At 49.8% G+C, this 13,195-nt stretch overlaps 1 protein-coding gene across 1 annotated transcript; it reads left to right on the plus strand.

Annotated features, from left to right (window-relative positions):
* Positions 1–1,113: 1,113 nt before the first annotated feature.
* LOC135292090 (gamma-aminobutyric acid type B receptor subunit 1-like) lies at positions 1,114–11,809 on the plus strand. The gene is made up of 5 exons (XM_064406327.1): positions 1,114–1,506; positions 2,754–2,838; positions 3,694–3,897; positions 8,470–8,658; positions 11,787–11,809. The coding sequence occupies exons 2-5, from the start codon at positions 2,754–2,756 to the stop codon at positions 11,807–11,809; spliced, it is 501 nt and encodes a 166-aa protein (XP_064262397.1). The 5' UTR covers positions 1,114–1,506.
* The last annotated feature ends 1,386 nt before the right edge of the window (positions 11,810–13,195 follow it).

The raw sequence follows: 13,195 nt of genomic DNA on the forward strand, positions 1-13,195 counted from the left end.
CCCCAAAAAACCCCAAAATCCCCCAGAACCCCAAAAATTCCCCCCAAATTTCAAAATTCTCCCCTCAAATCCCCCCAAAATTCGCCCTAAAAATCCCCCAAAAATCCCTAAAAACCCCAAAATCCCCCAAAATTCCCAAAAATTCCCCTAAAAACCCCCAAAATCCCCCCAAAAACCTCAAAATTCCCCCCCAACCCCCTAGAAATCCCAAAATTCCCCCCAAAATCTAAAATTCTCCCGCCCAAAACCCCCTAAAAATCCCAAAACTCCCCCTAAAAATCCCCCAAAAATCCCTAAAAACCCCCAAAATCCCCCCAAAAACCTCAAAATTCCCCCCAAAACCTCCAAAACCCAAAAATCAAAAATTCTCCCCCCCAAATCCCCCAAAAATCCCAAAATTCCCCCTAAAAACCCCAAAATCCCCCAAAAATTCCCCTCAAATCCCCCTAAAACCCCCCAAATCCCAAAAATCCCCCCAAAAATCAAAAATTCTCCCCTCAAATCCCCCCTAAATCCCCAAAATTCTCCACAAATACCTCAAAATCCCCCCAAACCCCCCAAAAATCCCAAAATTCCTCCTAAAAACACCCCAAAAATCCCAAAATTCCCCTTAAAAATCCCCCAAAAATCCCTAAAAACCCCAAAATTCCCTTCAAATCCCCCTAAAAACCCCAAAATCTCCCTAAAAACCTCAAAATTTCCCCTAAAAACCCCATAATTCCCCCCCAAACCCCAAAAATTCCCCCCAAAATCCAAAATTCTCCCCTGAAATCCCCCAAAATTCCCCCTAAAAATCCCCAAAAAATCCCTAAAAACCCCAAAATCCCCAAAAATTCCCCTAAAAACCCCCAAAATCCCCCCAAAAACCTCAAAATTCCCCCCCAGACCCCCAAATCCCAAAATTCCCCCCCAAAATCCAAAATTCTCCCCCCAAACCCCCCAAAAATCCCAAAATTCCCCCTAAAAATCCCCTCAAATCCCCCAAAAAACCCCAAAACCCCCCAAAAATCCCCCCCAAACCCCCCAACCCCCCCCCAAAAGGCGTCTCCGGCCCCTCCCCCTCCCCCTCCCCTCCCCCCTTTGGCCCCTCCCCCTTTCCCCGCCCCTCCCCCACCCACCCGCGGGTGATTCCCGAGCCCGAGGCCCCTCCCGAAGCCGCCGGGACCCCCCAAAAACCCCAAATTTTTTGGGCGGGAAACCCCGAAATCCACCCCCGCCCCTCCCCCACCCTGGGAAAACCCCCAAATTAATTTTTAAAATTAATTTTAATTTTTTTTTTTCCCCCGGCTTTTAATTAATTTAATTTTTTTTTTTCGCATCCTCGCCGCTCCATCCCCGCCCCTCCCCCACCCGTGGGAATATCCCCGACCCCCCCCCCCCCCCAAAAAAAATAAAATTTTGGGGAGGGGTCCCGCCCCTCCCCCACTTTAATTTTTTTATTTTTTGGGGAATTTTTGGGATTTTTCCCGGATTTTTGGAAGGGGAATTTTGGGAAGATCGAGCGAGGTAAGAACCGCCCCTCCCCCACCGCCCCCTCCCCACTTTTTTTTATTTTTTTGGGGGGGGGGTCGCGAAAAAATTTGGGGTGGGGGAGGGGTGGGAAAAATTTTGGGGAGGGGTCTGGGGTTTATGGGGGGAGGGGCGTCGTAAAAATTTGGGGGAGGGGCAAAAAAGTTGGGGGAGGGGCCGTGGAATTTTGGCGGGGGGGGGGGGTCCCAAAAATTGGGGGAGGGGTCTCAGAGTGGGGGGAGGGGCAGAAATTGGGGGAGGGGTCTGGGATGGGGGAGGGGTCTGAGAGTTGGGGGGAGGGGGTCTCAGAGTGGGGGGAGGGGCAGAAATTGGGGGAGGGGTCTTGGAATTGGGGAGGGGCAAAAATGGGGGAGGGGTCCCCAAATTAGCCCCTCCCCCACACATTTGGGGACCCCTCCCCCATTTTTGCCCCTCCCCCTTCCAAGCCCCTCCCCCCTTTCTAAGCCCCTCCCCAAAAAATTCCCAAATTTTGGCCCAAAATGTCCCAAATTTTGGTCAAAATTCCCCAATTTTTCCTTTTTGGGGGGCGTGGCCAAAGGGGTGTGGCCTTGAGGCGGCCCCTCCCCCAGCGGGGTTTAATTAGGATTATGCAAATGAGGATTAATGAGTGAAGGGATGGAGAGGTGGGGGAGGGGTTCAAATCCTTCCCCTCCCCCACTCTGGTCTCAGTTCTAATAATTATTAATTAATTAATTATTAATGATTTGTTAACTATTAAGTTTTTTGTAATGATTATATAATTATTAATAGTTGGTAGTGTTAATATAATTGTTAATTGTTTTAGGGGTTAAATGTGATGTGGTAATTAAAGGAGAAGAAATAAAAATAATTAATAAATAATAAAAATAATTATTAATTAGTTAAAATTACTAATTAATTGTTTAATAATTATTAGTTATTTATTATTATTTTTAATTGTTTCAGGGGTTAATTGGGCTGTAGCAATTAAAGGAGAAAACATAAAAAATAATTAATAAATAATAAAAATAATAACTAATTAATTACAATTATTAATTACTTAATAATTATTAATGATTTATTATTATTGTTAGTTGTTTCAGGGGTTAATTAGGTGTTGCTTAATTAAAGTGGCAGAATTTAAAAATTGAGAAAATTTTATTTATTTAACACCAATTAATTAATTATTCCACGGGTTAATTAAACGAGCGCAACGAAAAATCGGGAAAACTCCATTTAATTAATTAATTATTAATTAATGACAGATGCCACCCCCGCTGCTGCCCCCCCTGCTGCTGCTGCTCCTCGCCGGCTCCGCCCGCGGCGCCGTCCACGTCAACCTCACCGAAGGTACCAAATTCCCAAATTTTGGGCCAATCCCAAATTTTTTGGGGCCAATCCCAAATTTTATGGTGTCTCCAATCCCATAATTCCATCCCCGACCCCAAAATTTGGGGCCAATCCCAAATTTTTGGGTCAATCCCAAATTTTTTGGGGTCAACCCCACATTTTATGGCGTCTCCAACCCCATAATTCCATCCCCAACCCCAAATTTTGGAGCCAATCCCAAAATTTTAGGGCCCATCCCAAATTTTTTGGTGTCTCCAATCCCATAATTCCATCCTGAAATCCAAATTTTGGGGCCAATCCCAAATTTTTGGGGTCAACCCCACCTTTTATGGTGTCTCCAACCCCATAATTCCATCCCCAACCCCAAATTTTGGGGCCAATCCTAAATTTTTGGGGTCAACCCCTCATTTTTGGTGTCCCCAACCCCAAATCCCACATTTTTCATCCCCAACCCCACCTTTTATGGTGTCTCCAACCCCATAATTCCATCCCCAACCCTGCATTTTTGTCCCCAAACCCCATTTTTGGTGTCCCAAACCCAACATTTTTTGGTGTCCCCAACCCCAAATCCCACATTTTCATCCCCAACCCCACGTTTTTTGATGTCCCCAACCCCATAATTCCATCCCCGACCCCACATTTTCGTCCCCAAGCCCCATTTTTGGTGTCCCCAACCCCACATTTTTTGGTGTCCTCAACCCCACTTTTTTTGGTGTTCCCAACCCCAAATCCCACATTTTCATCCCCAACCCCACATTTTTTGATGTCCCCAACCCCATAATTCCATCCCCGACCCCACATTTTTGTCCCAAACCCCTCATTTTTGTCCCCAAACCCCATTTTTGGTGTCCCCAGGCTGCCAGATCATCCACCCTCCGCGGGACGGGGGGATCCGGTACCGGGGGCTGACGCCGGACGAGGTTCGGAGCGTCCGGTTCCTGCCCTTCGACTACGAGATCGAGTACGTGTGCCGGCCCGAGCGCGAGATCGTGGGGCCCAAGGTGCGCAAGTGCCAGCGCGACGGCACCTGGACGGCCATGGGCCACCCCAGCCGCTGCCGTGAGTGCCACCCGGATGTCACCTGGGGTCTTTGTCCCCATCCCATCACTGTCACCATCTCATGAAGTTCTCATTCCATCAACGTCTCCATCCCATGAAAGTCTTCATCCCATCAATGTCTCCATCTTGTCCCCATCCCATCAAGGTCCTCATCCCATCATTGTCACCATCCCCTCAATGTCCCCATCTTGTCACCATCTCCATCAAGGTCACCATCCCATCAAGGTCCTCATGCCATCAATGTCACCATCCCATCAACATCACCATTTTGTCATCATCTCCATCAAAGTCACTGTCCCATCAACATCTCCATCTTGTCCCCATCCCATCAAGGTCCTCATCCCATCATTGTCACCATCCCATCAATGTCCCCATCTTGTCACCATCTCCATCATTGTCACCATCCCATCACCGTCTCCATCTTGTCTCCATCCCATCGTTGTCATCATCTCCTCAATGTCCCCATCTTGTCTCCATCCCATCATTGTCACCATCCCCTTGATGTCACCATCTTGTCACCGTTCCATCATTGTCACCATCCCATCAACGTCTCCATCTTGTCGCCATCCCATCAATGTCTCCATCCCATCAAGGTTCTCATCTCCTCAATGGCCCCATCTTGTCACCATCTCCATCAAGGTCACCATCCCATCAAGGTCCTCATGCCATCAATGTCACCATCCCATCAACGTCACCATTTTGTCATCATCTCCATCAAAGTCACCATCCCATCAAGATCTCCATCTTGTCTCCATCCCATCAAGGTCCTCATCTCTTCCATGTCCCCATCATGGTCACCATCTCATCAACATCTCCATCTTGTCCCCATCCCATCATTGTCACCATCCCATCATTGTCACCATCTCCATCAAGGTCACCATCCCATCACCATCTCCATCTTGTCTCCATTCCATCACTGTCACCATCCCCTCAGTGTCGCCATCTTGTCACCGTTCCATCATTGTCACCATCCCCTCAACATCTCCATCTTGTCTCCATCCCATCATTGTCACCATCCCCTCACTGTCACCATCTTGTCATGATCTTCATCAAGGTCACCGTCCCATCAACATCTCCATCTTGTCACCATCCCATCAAGTCCCCATCCCATCATTGTCACCATCCCATCAACATCTCAATCTTGTCTCCATCCCATCATTGTCACCATCTCATCACCATCTCCATCTTGTCCCCATCCCATCATTGTCACCATCCCCTCAATGTCCCTAACTTGTCACCATCTCCATCAAGGTCACCATCCCATCAACATCTCCATCTTGTCTCCATCCCATCAAGGTTCTCGTCTCCTCAATGTCACCATCTTGTCTCCATCCCATCAAGGTCCTCATCTCTTCCATGTCCCCATCATGGTCACCATCTCATCACCATCTCCATCTTGTCCCCATCCCATCATTGTCACCATCTCATCACCATCTCCATCTTGTCACCATCTCCATCAAGGTCACCGTCCCATCACCATCTCCATCTTGTCTCCATCCCATCAATGTCACCATCCCCTCGATGTCCCCCATCTTGTCACCATCTCCATCAAGGTCAACATCTCATCGTGTCACCATCCCATCATGGTCACCATCCCATCACCGTCTCCATCTTGTCCCCATCCCTGTCCCCATCCCATCCATGGTGGGGCCCAAGGTGCGCAAGTGCCAGCGCGACGGCACCTGGACGGCCATGGGCCACCCCAGCCGCTGCCGTGAGTGCCACCCGGGTGACACCATCCCCTCAGTGTCGCCATCTTGTCATCATCTCCATCAAGGTCACCATCCCATCATTGTCACCATCCCCTCAGTGTCGCCATCTTGTCATCATATCCATCAAGGTCACCGTCCCATCAACATCTCATCGTGTCACCATCCCATCATTGTCACCATCCCATCAACATCTCAGTCTTGTCTCCATCCCATCATTGTCACCATCCCATCAATGTTCTCATCCCATCATTGTCACCATCCCATCAACATCTCAGTCTTGTCTCCATCCCATCATTGTCACCATCCCCTCAATGTCCCCATCTTGTCACCATCCCATAACATCTCCATCCCCTCATTGTCACCATCCCATCAACATCTCCATCTTGTCACCATCCCATCATTGTCACCATCCCATGAAGTTCTCATTCTATCAACGTCTCCATCCCATGAAAGTCTTCATCCCATCAACGTCACCATCTTGTCACCATTCCATCAACGTCACCATCTTGTCACCATCTCCATCAACGTCACCATCTTGTCACCATCTCCATCAAGGTCACCATCCCATCAATGCCTCCATCTTGTCACCATCCCATCAAGGTCCTCATCCCCTCAATGTCCCCATCCCATGAAGGTTGTCATCCCATCAACGTCGCCATCTTGTCAACATTCCATCAATGTCTCCATATTGTCCCCATCCCATCAACGTCTGAATCCCATCAATGTCCCTTTCCCATCAACGTCTCCATCTTGTCACCATCCCATGAAGGTCTTCATTCCATCAATGTCACTGTCCCATCAATGTCCCCATCTTGTCCCCATCCCCCTCAATGTCCCCATCTTGTCCCCATCCCATGAAGGTCTTCATTCCATCAATGTCACCGTCCCCTCAATGTCCCCACCTTGTCCCCATCCCCTCAATGTCCCCATCCCATCATCACCCTGAGCTCCACCATCATCATCACCTTGACCACCATCACCTCGACCGTCACCATTGCCTTGGCCATCACCTTGACCGTGACCACGATGACCATCACCTTGACCGTGACCACCATGACCATGACCATCACCATGACCATCACCATGACCATGGCCACCATGACCGTCACCATGACCGTGACCATCATGACCATCACCATGACCATCACCATGACCACCATGACCATCACCATGACCATTGTGACCGTCACCATCACCGTGACCACAACCATCCCTTCACCATCACCATCATCATCACCATCACCGTGCCCATCGCTTTGACCATGATGGCTGTGCCTGGAGAACGGCCAAGTGGCCATTTTGGGGTTCACCGGTGGCCATTTTGGGGTTCACCAATGTCCATTTTGGGGTTCACCAATGTCCACATTTTGGGGCCACCACCCCACATCCACTTTGAAGCCACCACCCCACGTAGATTTTGGGGCCACCACGCTGACGCCGCAGTGTCCCCGCAGTGCGGACGTGTCCCAAGGTGCACCTGAGCCTGGAGAACGGCCAGGTGGCCATTTTGGGGCCACCACCCAACCTCCATTTTGGGGCCACCACCAACATCAATTTTGGGGTCACCACCCAACCTCCATTTTGGGGTTCATCACTGTCCACATTTTGGGGTCACCACCCCACATCCACCTTGGGGGCCACCACCAACGTTGATTTTGGAGCCACCACCTCACATCCACTTTGAAGCCACCACCCAACGGCCATTTTGGGGCCACCACCAACATCAATTTTGGAGCCACCACCCAACGGCCATTTTGGGGCCACCACCAACATCAATTTTGAAGCCACCACCCAACGGCCATTTTGGGGCCACCACCAACATCAATTTTGAGGCCACCACCCAACCTCCATTTTGGGGCTCACCGCTGTCCACATTTTGGGGTCACCACCCAACCTCCATTTTGGGTTCAGCAATGTTCATTTTGGGGTTCACCAATGTCCACATTTTGGGACCACCACCTCACGTAGATTTTGGGGCCACCACCTCACATCCACTTTGAAGACACCACCCAACGTCCATTTTGGGGATCACCAATGTCCACATTTTGGGACCACCACCTCACGTAGATTTTGGGGCCACCACCCAACGTCGATTCTGGGCCACCACCTCACATCCGCTTTGAAGCCACCACCCAACCTCCACTTTGGGTTCACCAATGTCCACATTTTGGGGATCACCAATGTCCACATTTTGGGGATCACCACTGTCCACATTTTGGGGTCACCACCCAACCTCCATTTTGGATCCACCACCCAACCTCCATTTTGGGTTCAGCAATGTCCATTTTGGGGTTCACCAATGTCCACATTTTGGGGTCACCACCCAACGTCCATTTTGGGGTTCACCAATGTCCACATTTTGGGGTCACCACCCAACGTCCATTTTGGGGTTCACCAATGTCCACATTTTGGGGTCACCACCCCATGTAGATTTTGGGACCACCACCAATGTGAATTTTGGGGCCACCACCTCACATCCACTTTGAAGCCACCACCCAGCCTCCATTTTGGGGCCACCACTCCACATCCATTTTGAGGTTCACCGATGTCCACATTTTGGGGCCACCACCAATGTCGATTTTGGGGCCACCACCTCACATCCACTTGGAAGCCACCACCCAACCTCCATTTTGGGTTCACCAATGACCATTTTGGGGATCACCAATGTCCACATTTTGGGGCCACCACCCCATGTCCAGCTTGGGGCCACCACCAACGTTGATTTTGGGGCCACCACCCAACCTCCATTTTGGGGTTCACCAGTGTCCACATTTTGGGGCCACCACCCCACGTCGATTTTGGGGCCACCACCCCACGTCGATTTCGGGGTCCCCGCCGTGACGCCGCGCTGTCCCCGCAGTGCGGACGTGTCCCAAGGTGCACCTGAGCCTGGAGAACGGGCAGGTGGCCGCGGGGGCCATGGAGCGCGTCCCCGTGGAGGGCACCTGGGCCAGGTTCTCCTGCCAGCCCGGCTTCCGCCTGGTGGGCGCCGCGCGCAGCAACTGCACCAAGAGCGGCCGCTGGAGCGACCCCAAGCCCCAGTGCCTGCGTCAGTCCTTGGGGTTTTTGTGGGGTTTTTATGGGGTTTTTATGGGGTTTTGGGGTTTTTTATGGGGTTTTTTGGAGGGTTTTTGGGGGTTTTTATGGGGTTTTGGGGTTGGGTTCCTGGAGGGTTTTATATGAGGTTTTGGGGCTTGGGGCTTGGATTTGGGATTTGGTTTGGTGTTTTTATGGGGTTTTGGGGTTTTTATGGGGTTTTGGGGTTTTTATGGGGTTTCGGAGTTTGGGGGATTGAGTTTGGGGTTTGGGGGATTTGGGGTTTTGGGGTTTTTTGGGGTTTTTTGGGGTTTTTTTGGGTTTTTATGGGTTTTTGGGGTTGGGTTCCTGGAGGGTGTTTTTGGTGTTTTCAGGGTTTGGGGCTTGGGTTTGGGAGATTTGGTTTGGGGTTTTTATGGGGTTTTGGGGGATAGGGGGATTGGGATTTGTAGGGTTTGGGTTTTGGGGTTTTGGGTTTGGGGGTTTTAGGGTGTGGAGGATTTGGAGTCAGGGCGATTTGAGGTTTGGAATTGGGAGATTTGGGTCAAGGATTTGGGGTTTTTGGGGTTTCAGGTTTTATTCAGGTTTTTGGGATTTGAGGTTTAGGGGTTTTGGGTTTGGGGGGTTTTAGGGTTTGGAGGATTTGGGGGTTTTGGGATTTTTGGGGTTTTGGGATTTGGGGTTTTGGGGTTTGGGGCTTTGCCCGGCTTCCGCCTGGTGGGCGCCGCGCGCAGCAACTGCACCAAGAGCGGCCGCTGGAGCGACCCCAAGCCCCAGTGCCTGCGTCAGTCCTTGGGGTTTTTGTGGGGTTTTGGGGTTTTATGGGGTTTTTATGGGGTTTTGGGGTTTTTGGGGTTTTTTTGGGGGTTTTTTGGGGGGTTTTGTGGGGTTTTGGGATCTTCTGAGAAGGTTCTTGTGGTGTTCTTGGAGTTGGGGTTTGGGTTCTTGGGGTGTTCCTGGAGTTGGGATTTGGGGTTTTGAGGGATTTGGGGTTTGGAGATTTTGGTGTTTGGGTTTTGGGATTTGGGGTTTTGGGGTTTGGTGGTTTGGGTTTGGGGTTCTTGTGGGGTTTTGGGATCTTCTGAGAAGGTTCTTGTGGTGTTTTGGAGTTGGGGTTTGGGTTCTTGAGGTGTTCCTGGAGTTGGGATTTGGGGTTTTGAGGGATTTGGGGGTTTGGGGGTTTTGGTGTTTGGGTTTTGGGGTATTGGGGTTTTGGGGTTTGGGGGTTTGGGTTTAGGGTTTTTGGGGTTTTGGGATCTTCTGAGAAGGTCCTTGTGGTGTTTTGGAGTTGGGGTTTGGGTTCTTGTGGTGTTCTTGGAGTTGGGGTTTGGGGTTTTGAGGGATTTGGGGTTTGGAGGTTTTGGTGTTTGGGTTTTGGGATTTGGGGTTTTGGGATCTTCTGAGAAGATCCTTGGGGTGTTCCTGGAGTTGGGATTTGGGGTTTTGGAGGATTTGGGGTTTGGTTCCTGGAGGTTTTAGAGTTTTTTGTTTGGGTTTTGGGTTTTGCTGTTGGGGTTTTTGGGGTTTGAGATTTTTTGGGGTTTGGGAGTTTTTGGGGTGTGGGGGATTGGGTTTGGGGTTGTGTTCCTGGAGGTTTTTTGGGAGTTTTTGGGTTTTTAGGGTTTTTTTGTTTTGGAGAATTTTGGATTTGGGCTTTGGGATTGAGGGATTTGGGGTTGGGATTTTGGAGTTTTTGGGGTTTGGGGGGTTTGGGTTTTTTATGGGGTTTTTGGGGGTCTTTCGAGGATTTGGGATTTTGAGTGATTTGGCATTTTGGGGGGTTCAGGATTTGAGGTTTTTGGGGTTTTGGGGTTGGGTTTTGGGGCTTTGAGGCGTTTGGGGTCTTTGGGGTTTGGGGTCTTTTGGGAAGGTTCTTGGGGTTTTTTTGGGGAGGGGTCTCTGCGTGACTCAGTTTCCCCTGGGGGATTTTTAGGGGGAGATTTTTGGGTTTTTTTGGGGGGATTTTTGGGGGTTTTTTTGGGTCTCTCTGCGTGACTCAGTTTCCCTTTGAGAGAGGTTCCCTGGGATTTTTGGGGGCGATTTTTGGGATTTTTTGTGTGGGAATTTCTGGGATTTTGGGAATTCTTTTTGGGATTTTGGGGATTTTTGGGGGGGGGGGAATTTTGGGGGACTTTCTGGGATTTTTGGGGGGAATTTTGGGATTTTTTTGGGGGGGAATTTCTGGATTTTTTGGGGGGATTTTCTGGGATATTTTGGGGTGGACTTTTGGGATTTTTGAGGGGATTTTGGGTTTTTTTGGGAGGGATTTTAGGAGTTTTTTTTGGGGGGGATTTCTGGGATTTTGGGGGAATTTTGGGGATTTTTTTTCAGGGGATTTCTGGGATATTTTGGGGCAGAATTTTGGGATTTTTTGGGGGGGGAATTTCTGAATTTTTTTAGTGGGGATTTCTGGGATATTTTGGGGCGGAATTTGGGGATTTTTGGGGGGGATTTCTGGATTTTTTTTGGGAATTTCTGGGATATTTTGTGGGGGAATTTTGGGATTTTTTTAAGGGGATTTCTGGAATTTTTGGGGGGATTTCTCGGATTTTTGGGGTTGATTTTGGGATTTTTTGGGGTGGATTTTTGGGATATTTTGGGGGGGAAATTTGGGATTTTTTTTGGGGGGGGTTTCTGGGATTTTAGGGGATTTTTGGGAGAATTTTGGGGATTTTTTTCAGGGGATTTCTGGGATTTTTGGAGAGTATTTCTGTTTGGATTTTTTTTTTAATTTCTGGGATATTTTTGGGGGGATTTGGGGATTTTTTGAGGGAATTTCTGGGATATTTTGGGGTGGAATTTTGGGATCTTTTTGGGGGGAATTTCTGGAATTTTAGGGGATTTTGGGGGGAATTTTTGGGATTTTTTTCATGGGATTTCTGGGATTTTTTGGGGGGAATTTCTGAATTTTCTGGGAATTTCTGGGATATTTTGGGGGGGGGAATTTTGCTATTTTTTTTGTGGGAATGTCTGGAATTTTTTGGGGGGATTTCTGGGATATTTTGGGGGCAATTTTGGGATTTTTTTGGCGGGGGGAGGGTTTGGAATTTTGGGGGGATTTCTGGGATTTTTTGGGGGAAAATTTCTGGGATTTTTTGGGGGGGGATCTCTGCGTGACTCAGTTTCCCCTCCCCCCCACAGCTCACCGCCCCCTCCTCAGGTGAGTCCGCGCCCCTCCCCCACCCCCCCCCCCGCCCCAAATTTCCCTTCCCTTGGGGGGTGGGACCCCAAAACCGCCCCGGGGGCCCCTCCCCCTCCTCTTCCTCCCTTCCTCTTCCTCCTCCCTCCCTCCTCCTCCTCCTTTTTTAAGCCTTCATCCCTCCTCTTCCTCCCGTCTCCCTCCCAGCCTTCCTCGCTCCTCCTCCTCCTCCTCCTCCTCCTCTATTTCCAGCCTTCCTCCCCTCCCCCCTCCTCTTCCTCCCAGCCTTCCTCCCCTCTCCCTCCTCCATTTCCCAGCCTTCCTCGCTCCTCCCTCTCCTCCTCTTCCTCCTCCCTCCTCCTCCTCCTCCTTTTTAAAGCCTTCATCCCTCCTCTTCCTCCCGTCTCCCTCCCAGCCTTCCTCGCTCCTCCTCCTCCATTTCCCAGCCTTCATCCCTCCCCCTCCTCTCCTCCTCCCCTCTCTCTCCTCCTCCATTTCCCAGCCTTCCTCCCCTCCCCCTCCTCTTCCTCCCAGCCTTCCTCGCTCCTCCTCCCCTCTCCTCCTCCTCCTCCTCCTCCTCCTCCATTTCCCAGCCTTCCTCCTCCTCCTCCTCCTCCTCACCCCCCGGCTCCTTCCCCGCCGGATTCTCCGCCCCGAATTCCGAATTTCCCCCCCTTCCCTTTCTCCATCTTTTCTTTTTTTTTTGGGATTTTCCGTCCCTCTCCCTCCCCCTCCCCCCGACCCTCTCCCCTCCCTCCCTCCCGTCCTTTTACGGTCCCGCTTTTTTTTTCCCCCATTTCTCCATTTTTCCCTCTTTTTTCCGATTTTTCCCATTTTTCCTCCATTTTCTCCCCTCCTCATCCCGATTTTTTCCCATTTCCCCCCCGGTTTTTCTCAATTTTTTCCTATTTTTTCCCCATTTTTTCCCCATTTTCCCCCTAATTTTTCCCATTTTCTCCCCTCCTCATCCGATTTTTTCCCATTTTCCCCCGATTTTTTCCCATTTTTTCCCATTTCCCCCCATTTTTCCCCTCTTCATCCCGATTTTTTCCCGTTTTCCCCCCGATTTTTTCCCATTTTCCCCTCATTTTTCCCATTTTCTCCTCTCCTAATCCCGATTTTTCCCCTCTTTTTTTCCCGATTTTTCCCATTTTTTCCTCTCCTCACCTCAATTTTTCCCCTCCATTTTCCCGATTTTTCCCTCTTTTTTTCCCCCGATTTTTCCCAATTTTCCCTCTTTTTCCCCCGGGATTTTTTCCATCTCCCTCATCCCATCAATTCCCTCCCGAATTTCTCAATTTTTTTCCCGTTTTTCCCCTTCTCATCCCGATTTTTCCCCCTCCTTCTCCCGGTATTTTTTCCCGATTTTTCTCTTTTTTTCCCGATTTTTCCCATTTTTTCCCTCCTCATC

Source organism: Passer domesticus, unplaced genomic scaffold (assembly GCF_036417665.1).
Source record: "Passer domesticus isolate bPasDom1 unplaced genomic scaffold, bPasDom1.hap1 HAP1_SCAFFOLD_196, whole genome shotgun sequence".
NCBI classification, from domain to species: domain Eukaryota; kingdom Metazoa; phylum Chordata; class Aves; order Passeriformes; family Passeridae; genus Passer; species Passer domesticus.